Source organism: Myotis yumanensis, unplaced genomic scaffold (assembly GCF_028538775.1).
Source record: "Myotis yumanensis isolate MYYU_CA2020_CCGP unplaced genomic scaffold, mMyoYum1.0.hap1 SCAF_2, whole genome shotgun sequence".
NCBI lineage: Eukaryota > Metazoa > Chordata > Mammalia > Chiroptera > Vespertilionidae > Myotis > Myotis yumanensis.
Genome location: NW_027223753.1, coordinates 175,801,282 through 175,826,079, shown reverse-complemented (window position 1 = coordinate 175,826,079; position 24,798 = coordinate 175,801,282). Strand labels below are relative to the sequence as shown.

The 24,798-nt window shown below is 44.4% G+C and overlaps 1 protein-coding gene across 4 annotated transcripts in view; it reads right to left on the bottom strand.

The window, feature by feature from the left end:
* The window catches only part of MCF2L2 (MCF.2 cell line derived transforming sequence-like 2), a 211,932-nt gene that overhangs the window by 34,648 nt on the left and 152,486 nt on the right, over nt 1-24,798 (bottom strand). For all 4 annotated transcript variants that reach the window (XM_070406723.1, XM_070406722.1, XM_070406725.1 and 1 more), the window contains exons 16-21: nt 10,656-10,722; nt 9,274-9,389; nt 8,091-8,160; nt 5,654-5,746; nt 4,398-4,490; nt 548-619 (exon numbers count right to left, since the gene is read on the bottom strand). In XM_070406723.1, the coding sequence (XP_070262824.1) occupies nt 548-619; nt 4,398-4,490; nt 5,654-5,746; nt 8,091-8,160; nt 9,274-9,389; nt 10,656-10,722 (511 nt within the window). The remainder of the gene's footprint in view (nt 1-547; nt 620-4,397; nt 4,491-5,653; nt 5,747-8,090; nt 8,161-9,273; nt 9,390-10,655; nt 10,723-24,798) is intronic.

Genomic DNA, 24,798 nt, shown 5'->3' with positions numbered 1-24,798 from the left:
AAAACTGGAGTATTTAATAGGAAATTTACAAGAAAGGCCACTGCTAAGCCACAAATTTCTTCCTAATCAGGTTGGCTACCATTTCCTTCAAGGGAACCTTGGCTGTCTCTCTTAGAACAAACACACACACACACACACACACACATTTGGAGAGGAATGGGACACAAAGCATACAAATTAGATAAACAAAGAAAGAAATATAAATCATTCATAATCCTACCGTGCAGGAAAACCACAGTAGAGATTTTACCACATTTATTTTCAGTCTTTTATGTATGCATTTTACACATTCCTGTTTGTATTCCTGTTAAAACATTTTTGTGTGAAAGGAAGAAAATACAATACCATTTATCCTGCTACAAATCTCCACTTTGAAATTGCCTTTAATTATTTTGTTTCTTCCTGACTATGAATTACAAAATACATACAATTTTACAAAACTTAAACAATCGAGATCTTAAGAAAGGAAAACAAAATCGCCATAAATCCTCCCACCCTGGGCAAACACCATTAACAGTAAGATAAAACAATATTTAGCATCCAGTACCTTAGCCGCACCTCCTTCTAGGCCGCCTGGGTCTATCTCCAAATCCTCAGGAGACTCAAAATCCAGCAGACCCTGCAGTAACCCAAAAGCCTTATTGAAAATCAAAAAGTAGAATGCCAACTAAATGTACTGTGCAATCTCCAGACAAAAGCTAAAGTAACTGAGAATGTATGCAAATTTGTCTGTCTGTCACGAGTAAGAGGGAAAGGATGAATTATCTATCTGGCACAGTGTTCTTTGCACAAATAAAATCATATTAGCCACATTCTTATGTAGCCTGCTTTTTCTCACTCAACAGCATATCATGAATGTTTATTTTCTCATGACATTATACACTTTTAAAAACATGGTTTTGATTGCGTCAGCATTGTGTCCTATACATAAATCGTAATTGATTCATCTTTTCTATTGTTAAATATTTTGGTTCTGTCATTTTTCCTAAAGATAACTTCCTAGAAGTGGAATTATCAATCTTAAGAGTTTTGATGCATATTTCCAAGTTCCTTAGAGAAGGGCTATGTTCCCGCCAGCCACTTAGAAAACCTGGCTCACCAGCCATTAATCAAAATGTTCAACCAACTGAATTAACAGGTCAATCCTACCTCACTGCTTTTTAGTTTGAATTTCTCAGATAATTAGTGAGGTAGAACTTTCAAAAAATGTTTACTACTAAACATTTCTTCTTCTTTTGTAAAATGCCTATGTCCTTCCTTCATTTATTATTTTTTAATTTTATTTTATTGTTTAAAGTATTTACATATGTACAAATAGTACATATGTCTCCTTTTTACATTTTTATTATTTTTTTTCCAATACATTCCATTGATCTTTCACAGAGAGGAAGGGAGAGAGATAGTCAGAAACATCGATGAGAGAGAAACATCGATCAGCTGCCTCCCGCACATCTCCCACTGAGGATGTGCCGACAACCCAGGCACATGCCCTTGACCGGAATCGAACCCGGGACCCCTCAGTCCACAGGCCGACGCTCTATCCACTGAGCCAAACCGGCCTCGGCATTACATTTTTATTATTAATTTCTTTTTTATTGAGGTATACCTGACACATAAAATTGTTAGATATGTAAAGTGTACATCATGATGATTTGATATATGTATACATTGTGAAAGGATTCCCCCATCTAGTTAATTAACACATCCATCTCACTTCACATAGTTATCATTTATGTGTGAGAGAGAACAGTTAAGTCTATTCTGTTAGCAAATTTCAGTTATACAATACAGTGTTATCAAACTTTATGTTTTACATCAGAGCCTCAAATCCTATTCATCTTATAGCTGAAAGTTTGTAACATTTACCCACCTCTCCCCATTAATTATTTCTTTAAATAGTAGCCTATTTAAAATTTTAAAAGAAGAAGCGGAAACCGGTTTGGCTCAGTGGATAGAGCGTCGGCCTGCAGACTGAAAGGTCCCAGGTTCGATTCCGGTCAAGGGCATGTACCTGGGTTGCGGGCACATCCTCAGTGGGAGATGTGCAGGAGGCAGCTGATAGATGTTTCTCTCTCATCGATGTTTCTAACTCTCTATCTCTCTCCCTTCCTCTCTGTAAAAAATCAATAAAATATATTAAAAAAAATAAAAATAAAATAAAATAAAATAAAATAAAATTTTAAAAGAAGAAAAATGAATTTTGCTCTTATGATATGAGTTAGTTTATACAAGAAATCAGCATGAATATCTATCCTAGAATAGCTTTGTAATAAGCAAAACTTATAGTAAACAAATATTGCAACCATTTTGCAAACCATATCTTAATTCAACAAAATCCAGGGAAGAAAAATTCTCTACATTAAATTTGGTAGTTTCCAGTCCTGGCCAGTGTTGCTCAATGATTAGAGCATCATCCCACACACTGAAAGGTTGTGGGTTTAATTCCCTGTTAGGGCACATACACAGGTTTCGGGTTGGATCCCCGGTCAGGGTGTGTATGGGAGGCAACCGATTGGTGTTTCTCTCTCTCCCTCTCTCCCTTCCTCTCTGGAATTAATGAAAATAAAAATGTCCTCGGGTGAAGATTAAAAAAAAAAATTGGGGGCGGGGAAAAAAGGAGACATATGTAATATCCTTTGTAATGCTTTAAGCAATAAAAAAATTTAAAAAAATTGGTAGTTTCCCTCTGTGACTCAGTCTGTTTGACAGAAATCATGAGTTCAAGGAAAGTGAGTTCCTGTTGCTGATATCAATGTATGCTGATAATAATATAGTAATATTGTTTCATTACTTGCCTTGACTCATTAGACATTATGTACTAAAAAAGCTCTTGGTAATGAATATTACTTTTTATAACATCTCAGATAAGATAGTAAGCATTTCATAGATATTCCTTTTTTACTTTTTTGTTATTCATTTCTATGAGCTCATTATTAAGCATGCTGACCATTGGTCACATCTCTTGCTAATATATATTTTCCCCATTTTTTCATGTGTCTGTCCTTATGGTATAATCCGTCCTTCCTTCCCCTTTCTTTTATGCTTGGAACAGCTCTCCCACACCAGGATTCTACAATCCTTTCAAAGCCGCGAGGCAGTCTGCCCAACATCCATGCTTTCAAAGAAGCTGCAGAATGAACTCAGTTCCTCAGGACGAAGACAACCACAAAGGTTCTCCTTTCGTCATAGGCCTGCCAGCGGTTTAAACGTGTGTTCCCGGGCATCCAGCAGGCCTATCCACGGGAAAAACTGGCCGGCCCTGAGTCGCCTCCCATGGTTTTGCACAGACCCCCAAGGAAGACTTTATAATGATTCCGTCTCTTGTTTCCTCAATAAAGCTAACAAAATCTTCTAAATATTTTTAACATGTATTCCCTCTTTCAATGTTTCCAAAAAGCACACCAGGCAAGTACCATTACTACTTTTTTTTTTTTTAAACAGGGGAGGCACCTGAGACTGAGAGCAGGAACCTGCCTGAGTCCACACAGCTGTCAGAGCCTGGATCCACACCCAGGATGTCTGGCTCCCGACTCTGTGCTTCTGGTCACTGTGCCCCAACGTCCTCTGCAAATGGAACCTAGCTATTGTGTCAGGATCGCTTCAGAGGGAGAACTGGAGCCCTCAGTCCCGGATGCAGCCAGGCCAGGGGGTGAAGCCCCCCTCTTCCCGAGCCTCCCTTAGTTCCCGCCCCCTCCTCGCTGGGCCCAGTGGTAGGACTTCATGACCAGAGTAAGGATGGGACAGTCAGAGGCATTCGGGGCCCTAAGAGGATGCTGTAGGGTTACTCACTCACAGATACTACTCATGTTGGGAGGCAGTGAGCCATCATCCTCACTCCCACACTGGCGTGGCATCTCCAGGTATGAAACAGCGCTACCTGTCATGGAGCTTCTGGGGGCTCAGCGCTGGGCAGCTCTCTGCAGGCATCACTCACTGCTTTCCCCAGCGAGGAGGTGGTTCTGGCATCCTCATCCACTATGAGAAGACCTAGGCCTAAGAGGTCCAGTAATCCCAGTTGGTAGCAACAAAGCCAGGACAGCCTAGGCTGGGGCTGTCTAGGCAAAGATGGAAGAGCTAACTTTTCCCGAGAGCGGAATATCGAACATGAGCTTAACCTCCGTGAGCCTCAGTTTCTTCGTACTCCAGAGCCTGTCTGACACATCTGATTGCGGGATTAAGTAAAAAATATGTGTGGGAAGGCTCCCAGGTCCCTTTTAACTCTCTGATTCCTTGGTCTTACATCTCACTGAGGAGGGCCGCGTGAGACTTGGAGGACAGACAAAGCTCCAAGGGCAGAAATTTTCCCTCAGAAGACAAAGTCACCACTGTCCACGTGACCACCTTAGTGCATTCATCTGTTTTCCCAACACAGAAAAGCACGGTCTCATTGGCTTTACCTTCAGCAGCATCTGGTATTTTGTCAGTCTCTGGCTTGGGCCTCTGAGATACTTGAAAAGAGGGAGACTGTGATCCAACTGGCGCTGGCACACCTTTCAGAAACAAACAGAAACAACATCAAACAAAGCAAACAACACACCGGAGAACAAAGGTGGCGGCATCGAAACACCAGAAACGAGCCGGGCTCTTCGTGGATGAGAGGGGCAGCGGTGTTGACCAGTTTCCTAAGGCTACTGAGTTGCTCAGTCCTTCAGCAACAGCGAGTGAAGTGAAAGGAAGGGGGAAGGGGACGACTTGGCTAGTGTTTTTATAGGCAACTAGGGAAGCAGGGCCACTTATTTCTTTTAGAAGGCAAGCCCCTAGAAGACAGCGGGGCATTTCAGGTCCTTCTACACAGGAGGCAGCCTGTCTCTGAGTCTGGGCGAGGTGGGGTCCATTGAGGTCATTTGAGTCTGTAGGATACATGATGGCTTATGGTATCATTCAAGAGAGTCCCAGAGTCTAATCTTTTGGACTTAATTCCGTTTTCAAAACCACCTTAGAAGAGGACTCTGGTTTCCGCACCAGGGCCTTGCAGACCTGCTCACAGAGACCCAGGGCAGCATCCAAACTTCCAATGTACGACTTCAACATAGAAGAGACTTTTAATAAACATACATCCCAGGCCAAATTCCTCTGCCCAGTTCATACTTTTGGTAGCTTTAAAAATTTGGTGCATAATGAAAAAAATGAATTGACCAACAAAATAAGACCCGGCCCTGACCGATTTGGCTCAGTGGATAGAGCGTTGGCCTGAGGACTGAAGGGTCCCGGGTTCGATTCCAGTCAGGGGCATGTGTCTTGGTTGCGGGCACATCCCCAGTGGGGGGTGTGCAGAAGGCAGCTGATGTTTCTAACTCTCTATCCCTCTCCCTTCCTCCCTGTAAAAAATCAATAAAATATATTTTAAAAAAATAAGACCCGGAGCATGGAAGCATGGAACAGATTGACGTACCTCGATGTGAGGTTGGGGGAACAAGAAGAAAGAAATCAAAGAACTTATATACTTATATGCATAGCCCATGGACATGGGCAATAGGGTAGTGAAGACCTGGGGGTGGGGTGGATAGGGGCTGGGAGATGGGGGGTGAAGGGGGAGAAAATGGGAGATATCTGTAATACTATCAACAATAAAAATATATTAAAAAAATTTTGATGCACATAAACATTATTCAGAGAAAACAATTTGTGGGAGACCTTGTAATCTCAACGTTACCCCAAAGTAGGCGCAGTCTTGACATTCTTGCCAGATTGCCTGAGCTCGGGGCAGATTCTTATGGTATTTAAAATATATCTGAAGATCTTCTTTCTGAGTGGGAAAAAAATTCAACACATTAATCAGGTAGTATTATCAGTAAGTGGATAGGATACTACAGTTTATTTATTCATCCAACAAGCCCAGGTCTTTCAATGTGTGAGAAGCTGGGGATGCACAGTCAGTGGCCTTGCGATGGAGTGAGTGTGTGATGGAGGGGATGGGGGCAATAAACAACCATACGTTCTACATACAGATCAGAACTAAGTGCTGTGGGAGCAGTTACAGGACATTCATGAACAGGAGTCGGTCTTGATCTGTGCTGTTTCTCCTCTGCTTTTTATGCAAAACACCAATGTCTCCCCTAAATAGTTCTTTCCCCCGCAAAAAGAAGGTGTTTACTGAATGGTAAAACGGAACACCCTCTCCTATTTACCATAATCATGACTCCAATTCCAGGAAAAAAACCCCCAGAGAAACAACAGAGAGAAACACCCCAGCAGGAAAATGTGGCCATTCAGACAAAACCACACAGATCTAAATCACGTGGGCAAGCCCCAAAGTGGCAAGCTCTGCCTCAGTCATCGCCTTCACCTGCAGCACAAGATTCAAGAAGGAAAAGGTACTCAACTGTCTCAGAGCTAGAGGCCAACAGCGATCCCAGTGCGTGCGCGACCTTGAGAGCATGTGGAGGACACACATCTGCCAATATCCCAGATGGAAAGGACACCCTAAGCCAATGAAGCCAGCTGCAGCTTTGCTCCATCAGGAGAGCCTGGTCCATGGGCGCTGTGCTTGCCCCAGAGCCACGCCTCTCTAGCAGAGAGGCCCACGTGGCTTCTTCCTTTCAGATTTCGTGTCCCTCTCTTCCTACTAAAGGCCAGTTCGTGATGTCCTTCACATGCACGTGGGCTCTCTTCCCCTCACTGTGTCAATGCTGTCTCTTCTACTTCTAAACACAGGGCTCTGGTGAATGAGTCCATTTCTGTACCTCTTCCCCTCTCCCGATGGATTGTAAGTGGTCATTTCACTACAAGAACTATAGCAACTCTGTCTTTTGTACTCTCTCCAGAAAAAATTTCGCGCGTGCACACACATTTAGTAAGAGAGGTGGCCCTTGAGAAATGTCGTTCAGACTGATTAAGGAACTAGAATAAGAATTCAAAGCTTAACAATAATATATTCATTATGCATTCACTCAACAACTGTCTACTGAGTGTTTTTGGAGTGCTGGCACTCTGCTGAGTGCATTTGTTAAACTCAGTGGCTCCCAAAGCATAGTAGACTGGATGTGGGACACATTTCTGCCATCCTGAAGGCCAGGCTTATAAAACATTACAGTTTGATTCAGGCATCTCATCTACAAGCAGTCTGTCAGAGCACAAAGACATTGGCTGCTAGCTCCTAAAACAGTGATGGCGAACCTTTTGAGCTCGGCGTGTCAGCATTTTGAAAAACCCTAACTTAACTCTGGTGCCGTGTCACATATAGAAATTTTTTGATATTTGCAACCATAGTAAAACAAAGACTTATATTTTTGATATTTATTTTATATATTTAAATGCCATTTAACAAAGAAAAATCAACCAAAAAAAATGAGTTCGCGTGTCATCTCTGACACGCATGTCATAGGTTCACCATCACTCAGACTCACAAAAATAAAAATAAAAACAAGGAAGAAATGGAAAAGAATGGCTAAGAGAGAAGAAATGGGAAAAATTTAGGAAGCTGAGGGCAGCAGGATCATCTGCAGTCCTACGGGGAGGGGAACGCGTGGGTGCCAGCACCCAGGGAGCACCACTGACCCAAACAACCTATTTATTGCCCAGAGCAGGGGTGGAGAAGTCCGAGTGGGAAGAGGGCTGTGTGGTTGGAAGGGGAGGTCGACAGACCTATGTGGTTGTAGAACAGGAAATTCACAAATCGGATGCTATACGTCAGAGAGGCCGTAGAGTTAACATTTTCTAACCACCCTCTATGCTATAAAACATCAAATGGAAGTCAATACATTTTCAGGGATTTTCAGTTTAACATTAACTTCTCTTGAGAGTACTAACACAACTAGTAAGGAATGTAAGTGTGATTCTGGTCCTAAAAGAGTTAGGTTAGTCATGCAGAGTTATCCAGGATCAGCTGCTTTGGGTTGCCTGGGGGCCAGTCTTTCATTTGACTGGCCTCTGCCGGAAGCCAGGCTTATAAAGCCCCCACCCATGAGTGAGCTCAAACTGGACATGTCTCACACCACGTGCCCTTGTGCAAGGGACTTCTGCTTTGCCTTCCAAAGGCAGATGTGTTTTCAGACCATTGGCGTTGCCATTAGCCCTTGCCACCTACACAGCAAATTAAGGGCTGACTTGAATCACAAGGTTATTCTGATTGTTTAGGAACGCAGACTTACTCTCTTGAGAAAGCAACGAGCCAGAAGTTCAGGATTCTCAGTGCACTTTTCCAATTCTTTTAGAAAAGTCCTGGGGGGGTGGGGGTGGGGGGGGAGTATAATAATGCTTTTAAAATGACATTTACATGCATTACATTTTTTAAAAGTAAAATCACATAAGGTTTTAAGAGGTGCTTAGATAAACTTTGTTTTCTGAACTGTATTGCTCTTGATTCATCTTCAACACACTGACTTGGAAGAAAAAAAGTGTATTCTGTGACATGGGTAGGATCCCCTGAAACAATCACATTAAATTCCCTGATAATTCTAAGCACGAGCCACTGCAGAGGGGATGCACGATGCTTCCTGCCACCCATTAACGTTAATAAGAAGGCTGCTGTTGCTGCTGCCACCACTGCTATCCCCCGAGCTTCCTATGAGCGAGGCAGAAGCCGAGTGCTTCACAAACAATATCTCATTCAATCTTCCACCAAACCTTGCAAGATAGGGTTTCATAAGCCCGAGATTAAGAGAGGCTACATAGCTTCCCAGGGAAAGTATTGGAAATGAGATTTCCATTTCGGTTTTGACAACAGACCAATAGACATAAGATGTGGTTAGGAAACAACCAAGGTTCTTTTCCCTTCCGGCAATTAGGTGTGTAACTTTGGAGTCAGTCTAGTGAGTAAAGTGAGGTTTACTCATCTGCAAAATGCAAGGGTTGGAAAATGATTTCCAAAGTCCCTTTGTCCTCTATTTCTCTAGAACTCGACATTTAAAGTGCCCTGGGCTAAAAGGACGACTTGTTTGACCGGTTAGCATTTTCTAACACCCTAGTTCCCAGCATTACCCTTCGATAATAGGCATGGTCATCCTTGTATTCCCCAAGCAGAACAGGGTCTGACGCCCAACAGGTGCTCAATAAATGCTGATGCATAAATAGATACATTTGCAAAAGAATGCAAGCACAAATACAACATTGATGCCTGACAGCTAGTTCAGCCTTCATTAATGTCTTTTCCCTCTTCCCCCAGGGATCTCGCTGCACTTCTCCCCTCCTTCACATCCCATCCCAACCCACTGAGTCTGGACTACTTGCTTAAGCCTGAAAATATCTAAGTACTTTCAGGGCCAAATTCCATCAGTCTGATTTCCAGCCTTCTCTTACTTTCCATTTTTCCTGGTAATTTGAATTATTATGTACCTGTTGTGAAATTCGTAGAGTTCTCTAATATTCCCAAAGAGAAAGTCCTTGTTATTCTGAAGAACATCTGGAATCAGATGCTTTAGCCAAATATAATCCATTGGAGTGACATATCCCTGCAGAGGTGCAAACAAGGTAGGTTTCACAGATAGAACATATGAGAGATGATCTGAGTTAGCTACTCCAGGGAATACAACTTTAATAAAATAATTGGGGAATATGGAACACATATCTCCTGAAAGCCATTCATCAGATTCTTTTGATATTATTTTCCTCACCGGTCTATTTTCAGAAGAAGATGGTTTATTGGGAATGATAATAAAAAGGCATTTTTATAGGAAGAGCAAATATATTTTTAAAAACTTACCTATCATTTTATGACCTGTTGCAATTACTACTATTTTATTATATTTCCTGCATGACTTTTAAAAAGCTTATTTTATATGGTTATAATCACCATACATAAATAAATTGTATTGTTTTACCATATACATTTTAGAGTCTGCTCATAAATTTCTACATATATGGTTTTTAATGTAATCTTTTAAGCATTTTTCAGTGTTGCTACAAATTATTCAAAATAATTATCTGTAACAGTTGAATAATATTTCATTATTATTTAACTGCTACAAAATAATTAGCATGTAGCCCTGACTGGTTTGGCACAGTGGATAGAGCATCGGCCTACAGACTGAGGGGTTCCAGGTTTGATTCCGGTCAAGGGCATGTACCTTGGTTGCAGACACATCCCCAGTGTGGGGGGGGGGGGGGGGGGTGTGTGTGCAGGAGGCAGCTCATCGATGTTTCTCTCTCATCGATGTTTCTAACTATCCCTCTCCTTTCCTCTCTGTAAAAAATCAATAAAGTATGTTTAAAAAAATAATTAGCATGTATATTACACTTGATTAACCATTCCTTCCTTTTTTATTTGGATATTTGGCTTTCTGATATTTTGTGGTAAAAAATTATATTATAATTTTGTACACATAATTTATTCCTCAACATTGTGCCCTTAGGAAAATACACATTTTTCACTAGTAAGAAAAATGTGCTACTTAAAACAATGAGAAACAATACTCTCTTATTAAATTATCAAAAACATGTCAATGACCATCTCCATTTTTTGGCAAGCATGTGGTGAACCTAGTTGAGCAGTACCAGAATCAGTATGAAGTGGCACAATCCTTTAGAAGGTATTTAGTTACATGGATCAATAGTCATCAGAATGTGCTTATTCCAGGTGGAAAAACACTTGCAATATTATAAGACCTAAAACCTAGGGGGGAATTCCAGAGACACATGGCAGCTATTTTGGTTCTCTGTGTAACAAAATTTCTTCAGTTTGAACACGTGTTTAACATCCCCCTCCCCAATCTACTTACATCAATTATGCTCTTCATTTCTTTTATATAAACCTCTTCGGTCTCAAGTAAGTCGCGTATAAGGCACCTGAATCACAGGAGCAGGTGGGAAGATAAAAGAGAAGGAGGAGGAACAATTCTTTAGGATTCTTTTAGAATAATGTTCATCAGTAGTTCCTCTTAGTGGCTCACTTACTTAGTCAATTCATTCTCTTTCTATGGACTACCCATGGCCAACAGCTCACAAAACCACACTCTGATCAGACTGACGTTAGAGGAAATGGCAAGGTTGGAGGTCTCAAAACCTGTGTGTGCAGCTGGCGAGTGACTTGTCCTCAGTGGGCTACAGTGTGGGAGGTCAAAGGGCAGATGGTGGAGTAGAAAATGCCTGGTTTGTACCCTTGGTCAGGAGAGTTTGCCTGAGCCCTGTGTTGTTTGTGTGGTTTCCTAGACTTTATCTCTAGCTTTCTGCTGTTTGATCGCTCCCTTGGATCTGTGACCCACTTGGGTGTATTGTGTGCACAGGGTTAGACAGATGCCAGTTATGCCCCCTTCTTCTGGCATTCGATGTTTCAGAAGAATTGATTTCCTCAGCCAGATGACCGGAGCTCCATCTGCTTCCCTTGAGGAAAGCAGGTGGGGAGTGAGGTCAGCAAAATTCTAAGATGATCTGCAAGATACCTGGCTCCTGCTATACACAGACCTTCTCCCAGTCAGTCAATCAAACACGAATTTAGGTGCTGCTGTGATGCGATTTTGCCATTCTGATTTGTTCCAGATCAGCTGACGTTAGGATAGGTAAATGACCCGGGCGGGCCTGTCCTCACCCCATGATATCTCTAGATCTGGGTCTAAAAATAGAGAGATTGGAAGCATGAGGAGGTGACATAAGGGAGATTCTCCTTTGCTGGCTTTGGAGGGGACATGTGGCCAGGAGCACAGGCAGCTGGGCGTGGCCTCCAGCTGATGGATAGCATGGAAACGGAGACTTCAGTCCGATGACTGCAAGGAACTGAGTTGCAAATGCAATGGCGTGAACCTAGGATACTGAGTGCAGCCAGCCAATGGCTTGATTTTAACCTTTGGGACCAGGGCAAAAAGCCAGTCATGCTGTGCCCGGACTCCTGTCCCAGCGAAACTGTGAGCTGAGCTGCTAAGTTTCTGGCCATTTTTTATGCGGCGATAGAAAACTAATAGAGGGAAGCGAGACTCCCACATCTCTCTCTAGACAGACTGCTTTCTCTCTCTTCTCAGGCTGCGAGGCCACACTTTCATTTCAAGGCTTTCTTTCAGGCCTCCAACTGAGTCAGTCAGTGTTTGTACAAGTGTTCATGTGTGGAGTATGCACATTTATGGTTTCCTGTGAACTGTCGGCGTTATCTATTAAACGGTAACCTACCCTAGTGAATGGTTTCTTCTCCTTTCATAAAATGGACATGGGAAAAGACAAATAAAGAACATGATTCAGGAAATTCACACAAATATACAAATAGCAATTAGTCTTATGTAAAAAAAAAAAAAAAAAAAAAAAAAGCTCAGGGCACATGAACCTAACAGAGACATAGTAAGAAGAAGTCATAATTTTCAACTACTAAACTGGCAGGAGTTTCAAATCTCCAAGGAAGACCGATCGGTGAGCATGTGGAAACACCCTCAGACAGCCTTGGTGGGAGTGTAGATCAGTGCGCGATAACTTAGAAATAGCTCATCAGATTGAAAACGCAGCTCCTTGACTCAGGAATTCCACTTCTAAGAATGTGTATTGTTTGTTACGAGAAGAAAGCACGGTAGCAACAACCAGATATATGTGGGGAATTACTTAAATGCGCGTCAATCAGTTATGGAGCATACCTATGAGGACATGCCATGCAGTTTTTAAAAGAGCGAAGTCAATTGAAAAATGCTGATCTGATGGTCATTTTAAGTGAATTTTAAAAAAGAAGCAGAAAAGTATGCATAGTGTGCCATTTGTGTAAAATGAGTGTACACACATACATATATGTAAAACTATATATGCTTAGAAAATTCATACAGAGAAACGTAAGCCACTGTCAACAGCGATTGCTTTGGGAGAGTGGTACTGAAAGCTGCAAAACAGGAAAGGAGAATTTCTTCATTTCACTCGACACTTTTTTACAATATTTGATTAAAAAACTTTAAACATTTACTACTTTTATAACTGCAGGAATGGCTTCCACGGCACCTTAAAATTAATGTAACGAGAGGTAATGATATGTAAACCCTATTCGAAGGCTATATATAAATCCTACAATTTACATATTTTAGAGCTCAACAGTTATTTTTAAAATGACAATCTTCGTATCTATTTATAAAAGCTTGTTATAAGACAAGACTGATGAAGGATAGTCACTGACAGAGGATATGATTTCACAGAGAAAGACTACCAACAGAGTTACTTTAGGATCGTACTTAGCAAACAGTCACTGAATAGGAGGTTTCTTCGCTTTCTATAAATCATCCTGAAATGATTGTCAGAAGGAAACATAGGCCTTGATACCAACCTATTCCTTTGAGCTCTGACATCAAGTAGAACCACAGCAACAGTGAAGCATTCATAGAAAACCAGAGCACAGCCAGCCTCTTATGCCCTCATGAAGCACTGGGCTTAAGCAACTTGGCAAGTCTGTTTAAGGATGAATTGCTGGTTAAATGAAGTCCAAAGGTAGAAATAACTAGGTGGTGAGCAGAAACCCAAGTTATTACCCGACAGTTACTGTTGTAATGTACCCTGCGAATCACAGAAGGACGCCTCAAGAAGTCGAATTAAAGAGTCACATTTATTGCAATCCGGGACTATGAGGGGGCATATCGCTCTCCCAGATCTCATAGTGCCTTCCGCAGCCCCAACACCAGGTTTATATAGGCAAAGATCACAAAGGTATTGATTACATCCCAGGGTTTGGAATGAGGAACATGGTTTGCAAAAAAGCAGTTTACAGAAGCAGAATTAAGCATGTTACCTAAATTACAGTTTTGGGTCTCCGGAACACTGAATCAACAGGGACACGTTAACTGGAGCCCTCTGACCTTGGGATAATTGTGCTGTCCTTCCCAGGTAAAGGAAAGTGTGCTTTCTAAGACCAGTATGACCACAACCAATATTCACATTACAATCAATAGGTATTTAATCGAATGGGATAATTTATATAATTCAGAAAATTAAAATAACTTTTCTATTATTTTAGCAAGCAAACAAGTACAGAAACCAAACAGCAGGGTTGAAGTTAAAGTTAAACTATAGTTTCTACCTGAGATGATTGCTACCATACTTCATTACGTAAGAACTTAGAGACCCTTAGGAGTTTTTAAGAATTTGACACAAAAAACATATTCACAACTTGGAAGAAAAAAAATCCCTCGTCAGGTTATATCCCAGGTTATAGCTTCATCCAGCTACTTCATTTTATTCTTTTTTTATTTTATTTTTTTATTATTGATTTCAGAGAGGAAGGGAGAGGGAGAGAAAGAGATAGAAATATCAATGATTAGAGAGAATTATTGATTGGCTGCCTCCTGTATACCTGACACTAGGGTTCAAGCCCACCACCTAGGCCTGTGCCCTGACCGGGAATTGAACTGTGATCTCCACCTGGTTCATAGGTTGATGCTCAACCACTGAGCCATGCTGGCTGGGCCACTACTTCTTTTTACTTGTGTGAGTGCAACGGATAAAACTCCAATGATAACAAGTCCCCTGAACACTGGCCACCTACATTTCAGTTCAAATTAAAAATAACAATAACCCTCGGGTCACTGTTAGCCATTCTTTTTCCTTTCCTCTCCTTTGTTTTCCTTTCAAATAAGGATAGAATGGGAGAAATTTTATGATTCTACCTGATGATTGCCTGCTTTATTATTCCAAAGCACATATCTTTGTTCATAGAAAAAGACTCTCAAGGATTGAACACCCAAAGTCACCAAGTATACATATGTAGATGAAGAACAGAAAACACTGGGAATTCTCAAATAATTTAAAAACCTTTAAACACCTCAAGCAATTATGTCCTGATGGATATCTACCCAGAGGTGGGGCTGACCTGCACATTTGGGCTCTTTGTTTTACATTTAAAAGGGGATCTGTCCCCACCTCCCGCCCTGGGCATTAGGGAAGGAATGGAGGCATGATTGTTTGTTTTATGCTACCTTCAAATATGGTACCAGAGCTTTGGCTATCTGGTTCCATTCCACATGACACCTTATGTTTGTCCCAGATGATACCATAACCAAGGGGCACGAATGGAACCTTTTAAAATAATAAATGCAATCTTATTTGGTAAGCAAGATCGTTGAAGTACCTACATGTTAGGATTTCCTGGTAAGTTTCTCTTTGTCCATGCATCCTAATCTTTCCCCCTTTTAACCTAGCTCCTTATCCTCCCAGCCTCCTACTGGCCTTCCTCAATGTCTTGGCTCTCCAATAGAAGAGTATCCTTTTGGGAACCAGTTTGTCAAAAGTATATTTTTGCTCATTAATTGTAAACACAATTTATCACCAATTTTCATTTATACCCAATACTAGAGGCCCAGTGTACAAAATTCGTGCAGCGGGGTGGGAGGTTCCTCAGCCCGGCCTGCATCCTCTTGAAATCTGGGACCCCTCAAGGGATTTCCAACTGGCAGTCAGACATCCCTCTCACAAATTGGAACTGCTGGCTCCTAACCGCTTGCCTGCCTGCCTGATTGCCCCTAACTGCCTCTGCCTCGGCCCCTGCCACCACGGCTTCATCTGGAAGGATGTCCAGAATGATGTCCGGAAGGTCGTTCGGCTGTCTGGTCTAATTAGCATATTACGCTCTTATTATTATAGATGATAGATCACATTACACACATCAGCAAGTATTAGAGATTTTCACTTTTTACCATCTTTGCCAAATTTGGAAGGTTTGTTCTTATCCTTCTCAAATTCTATAACATCTGACATAATGGATGTTTACCTTCTTAAACCTTTCTCTTCCTTTGGTTTCTCTTTAGTACTCAATCTTTATTCACCTCTCTGTTGCTTCCTTGCTTTATCTGCCTCCTGTCTAATGTTGCTGCTCCCCAGAGGTCTGAACTCAGGTTTCCAGGCTTCCTTCCTTCCTCTTCCCTCATGCTTTTGGCTCCTTATCTTCCTCCCAGACCTTTGGCCACACCCAAGTCCATGTTGCAAACCACATTTCACCTGGCTGCCTCTCAGACACCTCATTCACCTCACGTTTGAAATAGAACTCATTAGATAGCAAGAGCGTGCACATCAGTGGATCTGCCATTTTCCCAAGGTCCCCAAAACAGTTGTCGTTTCAAACTCCATCCTTCCACTATCGTTTATATTCCATCTGTCACCAAGCCTCATCATTTCCTCTGTCAGCATGCTTCGTCTCTACTTCTGGTGCTGCCAGTGGAGCAAACTCGCCATTCCTCTTTTCTTAAATACTTTGGTGCACTCCTAGCATCTCATCCTTGCTTCTGAGAACTCGTCCTCATCAATCTATTTTGCAAACCACCAGTCTATGTATGCCCTTCCCAAAGCTCCATTTCCATCACGCTCTCATTCTCCCTCTTTAAAGGCTTAAAATGGCTCTCAAGTGCCCACAACTGCCAACAGTCCCTCCAGGATTTCAAGACTTTCCATTCACAAGATACTCTTGCACTAAAGGTAAATCCAGACCTACAGGCTCCGAATGGGGAGTGGTGGATGGGAGTGACAGGTGGAATCTGTAACTTTACAAGCACCCCAGATGATTCTAGTACAGATGGTCTGCTATTCAACTGAGTAATACTGATCTGATCCACTCCTTTTAGCCACCTTTCCTCCTTTAGTTATTGCTGTGTTATCATTATTTTACACTCCCTTCAAAATTCGAATCATTTTTGAAAACTCAGTTTCAATCCTCCTTCTTCCATGAAAACTCTTTTTAACAGATGAATTTAGTACTACAGTCTCAACCTTGTTTCCCAGGCAAAAATAATTAGATCCAAACACTTATTGGCTCTCTACTATGACCCAGGCACCATAAATAGGCACTTGGGCTAGAGAAATGTACCATAATCCCAGTCCTCAGTCAGTTCATAGTCTAGTGATAAAGACAAGAAACCAATGACTCCAGGACAGTGTGATAAGATACCAGAGAGTAGAGAGCAAGCAGGTACAGAGAAGAGTGCAAGGAGAAGGGGACTCAACCTGGCTGGAGAGGTCTCAGGGAAGGGGAATCTGAACCGTCCTCAGGAAGAGGTGAGGACTTGGCCAGGAAGACAGGAAGGACTCCATGTGTAGGAGTCCCGGCTACACAGGGGCCTTGTGGGAACCCGGCTGCTGGGACAGGGTCTGCAGGGGGAGCATGAGGGCAGGGGGAGCCCGGAAGGAAGAGATGCTGTCATGCCAGGCTACCGTGCAGACTTGATGCAGGAGCCCAGGGGAAGGTGTAGGAGGTTGATTTGGCCAGCAGGGCAGGTGTCTCTCCAAGAGCCTGTTTCATTAAGTACAGAACAGGTTCAGACTTAGTCTTACATCCCTCTTCTATTTCAATAAATTCCCCAAACTGCACATGGTAACAACAAAGAACACTTTATGTGGGGCAGCAATTTTCACCTGGTGTGCCGCAAGAATTTTGAAAACATGCAATACCTGACTATTTAGTCAGGGGCACTGACCGTTTTTCCCCTTAGATTGTCAAATAAAAAAATGACAACAGTCAATAAAACAATAGTCAACTGGTATGAATGCCTTGTCTTTGGCCATAAATATATGTCATATATATTGTATTGGTCACGTCGAATAATAAGATTGTGTCTGATTGGTTCATTCTTGGTACCAGAAATCCTCATATACAAATATGAATACTGATTTTTTAAATATATATTTTATTGATTTCAGAAAAGAAGGGAGAGAGAGAGATATAGAAACATCAATGATGAGAGAGAATCATTGATCAGCTACCATTGGGGATCGAGCCCACAACCTGGACATGTGCCCTTGACTGGAATTGAACCTGGAACCCTTCAGTCTGCAGGCTGATGCTCTATCCCCTGAGCCAAACCAGCTAGGGCAAGATACTGATTTTTTTTTTAAAGTCACTTTAAAGCAAAGAGAAGGTAATTACTAATATTATTTTGTAAATCAATCAAAATTATACCTATTTTTGTCAGATTGTCAAAAAAGATATTTTTTGGTGTGCTGCAGAATTTTAGTAATTACTTTATGTGTAGCATGAGATGAAAAAGTTTGAAAATCATTGCTCTAGACTCATACAATGATCATGCTGAAGCCAATGATATTTTAAGCATTTATAAAAGGTTTGATGAATATCAACAGTTCCCTGGTTCCTGGAAGGCTAACAGTTTTGCTCAATAGCTGTTCACGCTTTTCCACTTTTGTATCTGTTTCTATATTTTGTCTTATGTTAATTAATTACTCTGATGTAATTACCTCAAATTGTTTTTAGAAGAGGATGGGGTATAAATAAATTATTATTAAAGTTTATCCAGATGGATGCTTGCTCTCCAGTATCACATAATAAAGAATGACAAAGTAATTTCATGCATACTTCATTTTTTAAAAAAGAGGGGTTGATTATAAACACAATCCCATTAATCCTAATTCAAGTTAACAATCCTGCATTTGTGTAACATGTTAGGCGTTATAAAGTTTTTTTTAATTGTTGCAAAAATATACATGACACAAAACTTAACCATTGAGACAATTTTTAAGTGTACAATTCAGTGGTACTAAGTACACTCACAATGTGGTGTAACCAATACCAGAACATTTCCATCATCCGAAACTGAAACTCTGTATTCATTCAACACTAATTCCCCATTCCTCCCTGCCCCTAGCCCCTGGTAACCGCTATTCCACTTTCTGTCTCTCGGAATTTGCCTATTCTAGATACTCCAAATAAGTGGAGTGATACAACATTTGTCCTTTTGTGTCTGACTTATTTGACTTAGCATAATATTTTCAGGGTTCATTCATGTTGTACTATGTGTCAAAATTTCATCCTTGTTTAAGGCTATCTTTATTTATATATGCCACTGTTGTTTTTACCCACTTGACTGTTGATGGATATTGGGTTGCTTCCACCTTTTGTCTATTGCAAATAATGCTGCTATGATCATTGGTGTGCAAGCCTCTGCTTGAGTCGCTGCTTTCAATTCTTTGGAATATATGCCCCCAAATGGTCTTGCTGGATCACATGGTATTTCTATTTTTAACTTTTTGAGAAACCACCGTACTGTTTTCCAAAGCAGCTGTACCATTTTGTAGTATTACCATCAGTGCACCAGGGCTCTAATGTCTCCACAGCCTCATTAACACTTATTATTTTCCCATTTTTAAATAATAGCCAGTCTATTGGGTGTGAAGTAAGGTGTCTTCTTCAATGTGTTTGTTATATTCCTTGAGCCATCCAACACCTGATAAAGAGCTCGTCCAGGACAGAAGTCCTGTCTTACTCATCCTTGTCCCGTGACTTCCAAGCAGGTAAACTCCCAATAAATGTATGGAATGGATGAATGATAGATTTCAGGAACAGACAGACGCCAATTCTGAGAGTAATAGTAGGTAATAATTGTTATTCTCATTTCACAGAGGAGGAAATTAAGATTCACAGCAGTAAGAGATTTGATTGAGATCAAGCTGCTGGCTAGGCATGGCCAGCAAGACTTCTCTAGCTTTAAAACAGTGGCGGGGGAACTGATATGCCAAGGGTGAATGTCAGTCCACTAACTGACATAAGTGACAGTAAGGACACAAGTGGGGTGGTGGGGAAAACTGGCTCAGGCCATATGTGTTCATGTTTAGGATTCAGGGAATTGGGCTGAAGTCTCAGAGCCATGGTCCAGAGGCACATCTTCCATCCAAACATAACAAGATGTCATGTGAGAGATTGCTGGTACACCAAGGAAATTCATGGAATACTGCTGAGAGGAAAACCATTATCTGTTCAGTTCATAGGAAAGGGTACTATTGGTACTAACTCCATCAGGAGTCTCCAAATTACTCAGTAATCTTCTGTAAAGAAAAGAAATTGTGAAATAGTTAATAAGCTTCCACTTCATGCAAATAAAAAGAAGTCTATTGAAGAAAAAAAAAAAAAAAGGAAAGCCCCAAAGACAGAAAAATGTATAAAAATAGTCAAAAATAAAACCTTGGGAAGAGACACACTGCTTCCTCTGCCCTGTATATCTTTTTTTTTTTCAGACCTATTTGTATCTTTATCTCCCCTGCCAATAGCTTATTATTCTATTAATTCCTTTCCTCCCAAGAGGTTTGTTTACTTTCTATAATAGAACATATCTCTCAGAAATATTGCTCTCTCTCTCCAGCATTCCTTAACCCTGTATCTGCAGGTTCAAATAGCAAAATGTTTAATATTTGGTTTTATGTCCTTAGGTCATCAGATCAATCAAGACTGAGTCGGAGAGAACCAAGATGGCGGCGTAGGGAGCGGACCTGTGTGTGCTGCTCTCTCACAGCATCATTGAAACTATCAACTATGAAGTAAACAACCGCCACTCAGAACCATGGGGAAGTTGGCCCAGTGGGAGATCTACAACTGGAGGAAAAGAAAGAAGCGCAGTGAGACTGAGTGGGAGCTACGGAGGCACCAAAACCAGAGGTACGCAGTCACACGCCACGCGGGCTGCAAATGGATTCTCGGTTTTTTACGAACCCTCGAATCCTCTGGGCTTGCTAGGGGCGGGTCTCTGAGGCCCCAGATCCCACAGGGAGAGGCGGCCACGGCCTTGCAGTGGTCGGAGAGCGAGGGAAGCTCTGATACGCGGCTGCTCGCCGGCACCGAGGGACAAGAAGTCCTGGTGGTGTCCCGGGGAGGCGAGGGGCGCGGAGACGCCGCCATCGCTATTTCATCCACGCTGGTGACTCCCTGTGACCCCGCCCTACCCTCAGGGCTGTGCCAGAGGCACAAGAGGGAATGACTGTGCTTTTACAAACTCTCAAATCCACTGAGCTGGTTCGGGCGGGTCTCTGAGGCCCCAGGCCCCAAGGCGAGACGGCACGGCCTTCCAGCGGTCAGAAAGCGAGGGAGGCTCTGGCGCTCGGCTGCTCGCCGGCACTGGGGGACGCAAAGTCCTGGTGTCCTGGATAGGCAAGGGGCCGCTGAATCTCCGCCCCGGCGACTCCCTGTGATCCCGCCCTAAGCAATTTACATTCCCATCTGGGCTGTGCCAGACCCACAAGTAGAAGCGCCTTTTCTTCTGCAAACTTTCAAATCCACTGAGCTGGTTCAGGCGGGATCATGAGGCACCAGACCCTATGGGGAGAGGCAGCACGGCCTTGCAGCCATCAGAAAGCGAGGGAGACTCTGTTGCACAGCTGCTCGCCGGCACTGGGGGACACAAAGCCCTGGCAGAGATTCAAGGGGCCGCGGAGACTCAGCCAGTGCTATTTGCTCCGCCATGGCGACTCCCTGAGACTCAGCCCTAATCAATTTACATCCCCATCCAAGCTGTGCCAGGTGCACAAAAAGACCCACCTGCGCTTTTGCAGCCTATCCCAACAAATTGCAGACTTCAACTGCTCGCAGCCATGAGAGACACACTCAAGAAGCAGACCCAGGAGAACCAGGATGGCGGCATAAGGAAGAGACCTGTGCGTGCTACCTCGCACAACAACATCGAAACTACCAAATATCAGACAAACACCTATCATACAGAACCATGGGAAACTTGGCCCAGTGGAAGCTCTACAACTGGAAGGAGAGAAAGAACATTGAGACTGAGTAGGATGTGACACCAAGTACAGAGCCCAACCCAACAAACTGCAGATTTCAACTCCTCGCATAGAAAGAAGCGCATTGAGACTGAGTAGGATGTGTTGAAGCACCATGTACAGAGCCCATCCCAGCAGGCTGCAGATTTCAGCTCCTTGCATCTGGGAGGGACGCAATCGGGGGGCAGAGTCGGGTCCAGGGCCGGCCAGGGCTGGGCCTGACTCGGCCGGCACTGTGGATCTGCTGTACCAGCAAGCGCACAAACATGCCCACTGGTCCCACTCTCTGGTGGGGCGCTGGGGGACAGCAGACAGGCAGTCTGTGCACTTGGTGGAGGGCAGGAGCGCTGGATGTGCAACCACCAGGAATGCCTGGAGATTTTGTCTAGTGGGGAGCCGCCGGCAGGGGACAGAGGGCCAAACTTCCTGTTTCCCCGGTAAGGCTGGGATGGCCCCGGTGAGGTTGAAACGGTCCAGGTGTGGTAGGGACGACCCCAGTCAGGTCGAAACGGCCCCGGTGTGGTAGGGACAACCCCGGTCAGGTTGAAACAGCCCCGGTGTGGTAGGGACAACCCCGGTGAGGTTGAAACGGCCCCCGTGAGGTAGGGACGACCCCAGTCAGGTCGAAACGGCCCCGGTGTGGTAGGGACGACCCCGGTGAGGTTGAAACAGCCCCCGTGAGGTAGGGACGACCCCAGTCAGGTCGAAACGGCCCCGGCGTGGTAGGGACAACCCCGGTCAGGTTGAAACGGCCCCCGTGAGGTAGGGACGACCCCGGTGAGGTTGAAACAGCCCCCGTGAGGTAGGGACGACCCCAGTCAGGTCGAAACGGCCCCGGCGTGGTAGGGACAACCCCGGTCAGGTTGAAACAGCCCCGGTGGGGTAGGGACAACCCCGGTGAGGTTGAAACGGCCCCCGTGAGGTAGGGACGACCCCAGTCAGGTCGAAACGGCCCCGGCGTGGTAGGGACAACCCCGGTCAGGTTGAAACGGCCCCCGTGAGGTAGGGACGACCCCGGTGAGGTTGAAACAGCCCCCGTGAGGTAGGGACGACCCCAGTCAGGTCGAAACGGCCCCGGCGTGGTAGGGACAACCCCGGTCAGGTTGAAACAGCCCCGGTGTGGTAGGGACAACCCCGGTGAGGTTGAAACGGCCCCCGTGAGGTAGGGACGACCCCAGTCAGGTCGAAACGGCCCCGGCGTGGTAGGGACAACCCCGGTCAGGTTGAAACGGCCCCCGTGAGGTAGGGACGACCCCGGTGAGGTTGAAACAGCCCCCGTGAGGTAGGGACGACCCCAGTCAGGTCGAAACGGCCCCGGCGTGGTAGGGACAACCCCGGTCAGGTTGAAACGGCCCCCGTGAGGTAGGGACGACCCCAGTCAGGTCGAAACGGCCCCGGTGTGGTAGGGACAACCCCGGTCAGGTTGAAACAGCCCCGGTGTGGTAGGGACAACCCCGGTGAGGTTGAAACGGCCCCCGTGAGGTAGGGACGACCCCAGTCAGGTCGAAACGGCCCCGGTGTGGTAGGGACGACCCCGGTGAGGTTGAAACAGCCCCCGTGAGGTAGGGACGACCCCAGTTAGGTGGAAACGGCCCCGGTGTGGTAGGGACGACCCCGGTGAGGTTGAAACAGCCCCCGTGAGGTAGGGACGACCCCAGTCAGGTCGAAACGGCCCCGGTGTGGTAGGGACAACCCCGGTCAAGTTGAAACGGCCCCCGTGAGGTAGGGACGACCCCAGTCAGGTTGAAACGGCCCCCGTGAGGTAGGGACGACCCCGGTGAGGTTGAAACAGCCCCCGTGAGGTAGGGACGACCCCAGTCAGGTCGAAACGGCCCCGGCGTGGTAGGGACAACCCCGGTCAGGTTGAAACGGCCCCCGTGAGGTAGGGACGACCCCAGTCAGGTCGAAACGGCCCCGGTGTGGTAGGGACAACCCCGGTCAGGTTGAAACAGCCCCGGTGTGGTAGGGACAACCCCGGTGAGGTTGAAACGGCCCCCGTGAGGTAGGGACGACCCCAGTCAGGTCGAAACGGCCCCGGTGTGGTAGGGACGACCCCGGTGAGGTTGAAACAGCCCCCGTGAGGTAGGGACGACCCCAGTTAGGTCGAAACGGCCCCGGTGTGGTAGGGACGACCCCGGTGAGGTTGAAACAGCCCCCGTGAGGTAGGGACGACCCCAGTCAGGTCGAAACGGCCCTGGTGTGGTAGGGACGACCCCGGTGAGGTTGAAACGGCCCCTGTGAGGTAGGGACGACCCAGGTGAGGTTGAAACGGCCCTGGTGAGGCTCAGACGGCCCTGGTGAGGTTGAGACTACTCCAGTGAGGTTGGGACAAATAAAGGGGACCAGTATGGACTGATGAACAGGGGTAGATACAGAAGCAGAGCAACATTGAACAGAATGTTAAACTACAATGGGGAGCCTGGGGAGGGTTGGGGGGGGATTAAGAGACCAACTGAAGGACTTATATGCATGCATATAAGATTAACCAATGGACACAAGACACGGGGGGGGGGGGCGGGGGGGTAGGGGCCGGGGGAATGTCATGGGGGGGAAAAAGGAGACATATGTAATACTCTTTGTAATACTTTAAGAAATAAAAATTATTATTGAAAAAAAAAAAAAAAAAAAAAAAAGACTGAGTCATGAAATATATTGTTTCAGATCAAATGATTTATTAAGGACTTTAGAGTTGCCTTTTTAGAAGGACTGTTACATGAAACAAAAATCTCAGTACAGTAAAACTATTTCTCACTCTGAACTAATGATGGTCCGCTTATCTCTATATATAAAAGCCTAAGTGACCATCTGATTGTTCGACCATCCGACTGGTAGCTATGATGTACAATGACCACCAGGGGGCAGATGCTCAGTGCAGGAGCTGCCAAGCTGAGGTGAATTGGCAGCTGCGGTTCTTGGGTGATGCACCCGGAACCAGAGAGGAGGGAGCCTGATTCAGGGTGTGTCACCTGAGAATCGCCCTCTCGCAATCCGGGAACCCTTGGGGGATGTAGGAGAGCCGGTTTTGCCCAATCCCTGGAGGCCAGGCTGAGGGACCCCACCGGTGCATGAATCTGTGCACCAGGCCTCTAGTTTTATTTTATTTTATTTTATTTTATTTATATATATATTTTATTGGTTTTTTTACAGAGAGGAAGGGAGAGGGATAGAGAGTTAGAAACATCGATGAGAGAAAAACATCGATCAGCTGCTTCCTGCACACTCCCCACTGGGTATGTGCCCACAACCAAGGTACATGTCCTTGACCGGAATTGAACCTGGGACCCTTGAGTCTGCAGGCCGACGCTCTATCCATTGAGCCAAACCGGTTAGGTCCAGGCCTCCAGCTTTACATAATTAACTCAATATAAATCCCAGGCAGGCCTATGAACAGTTAGAAATTTTTAACTATTAAGAAAAGGAAAACAGAGAATTCTA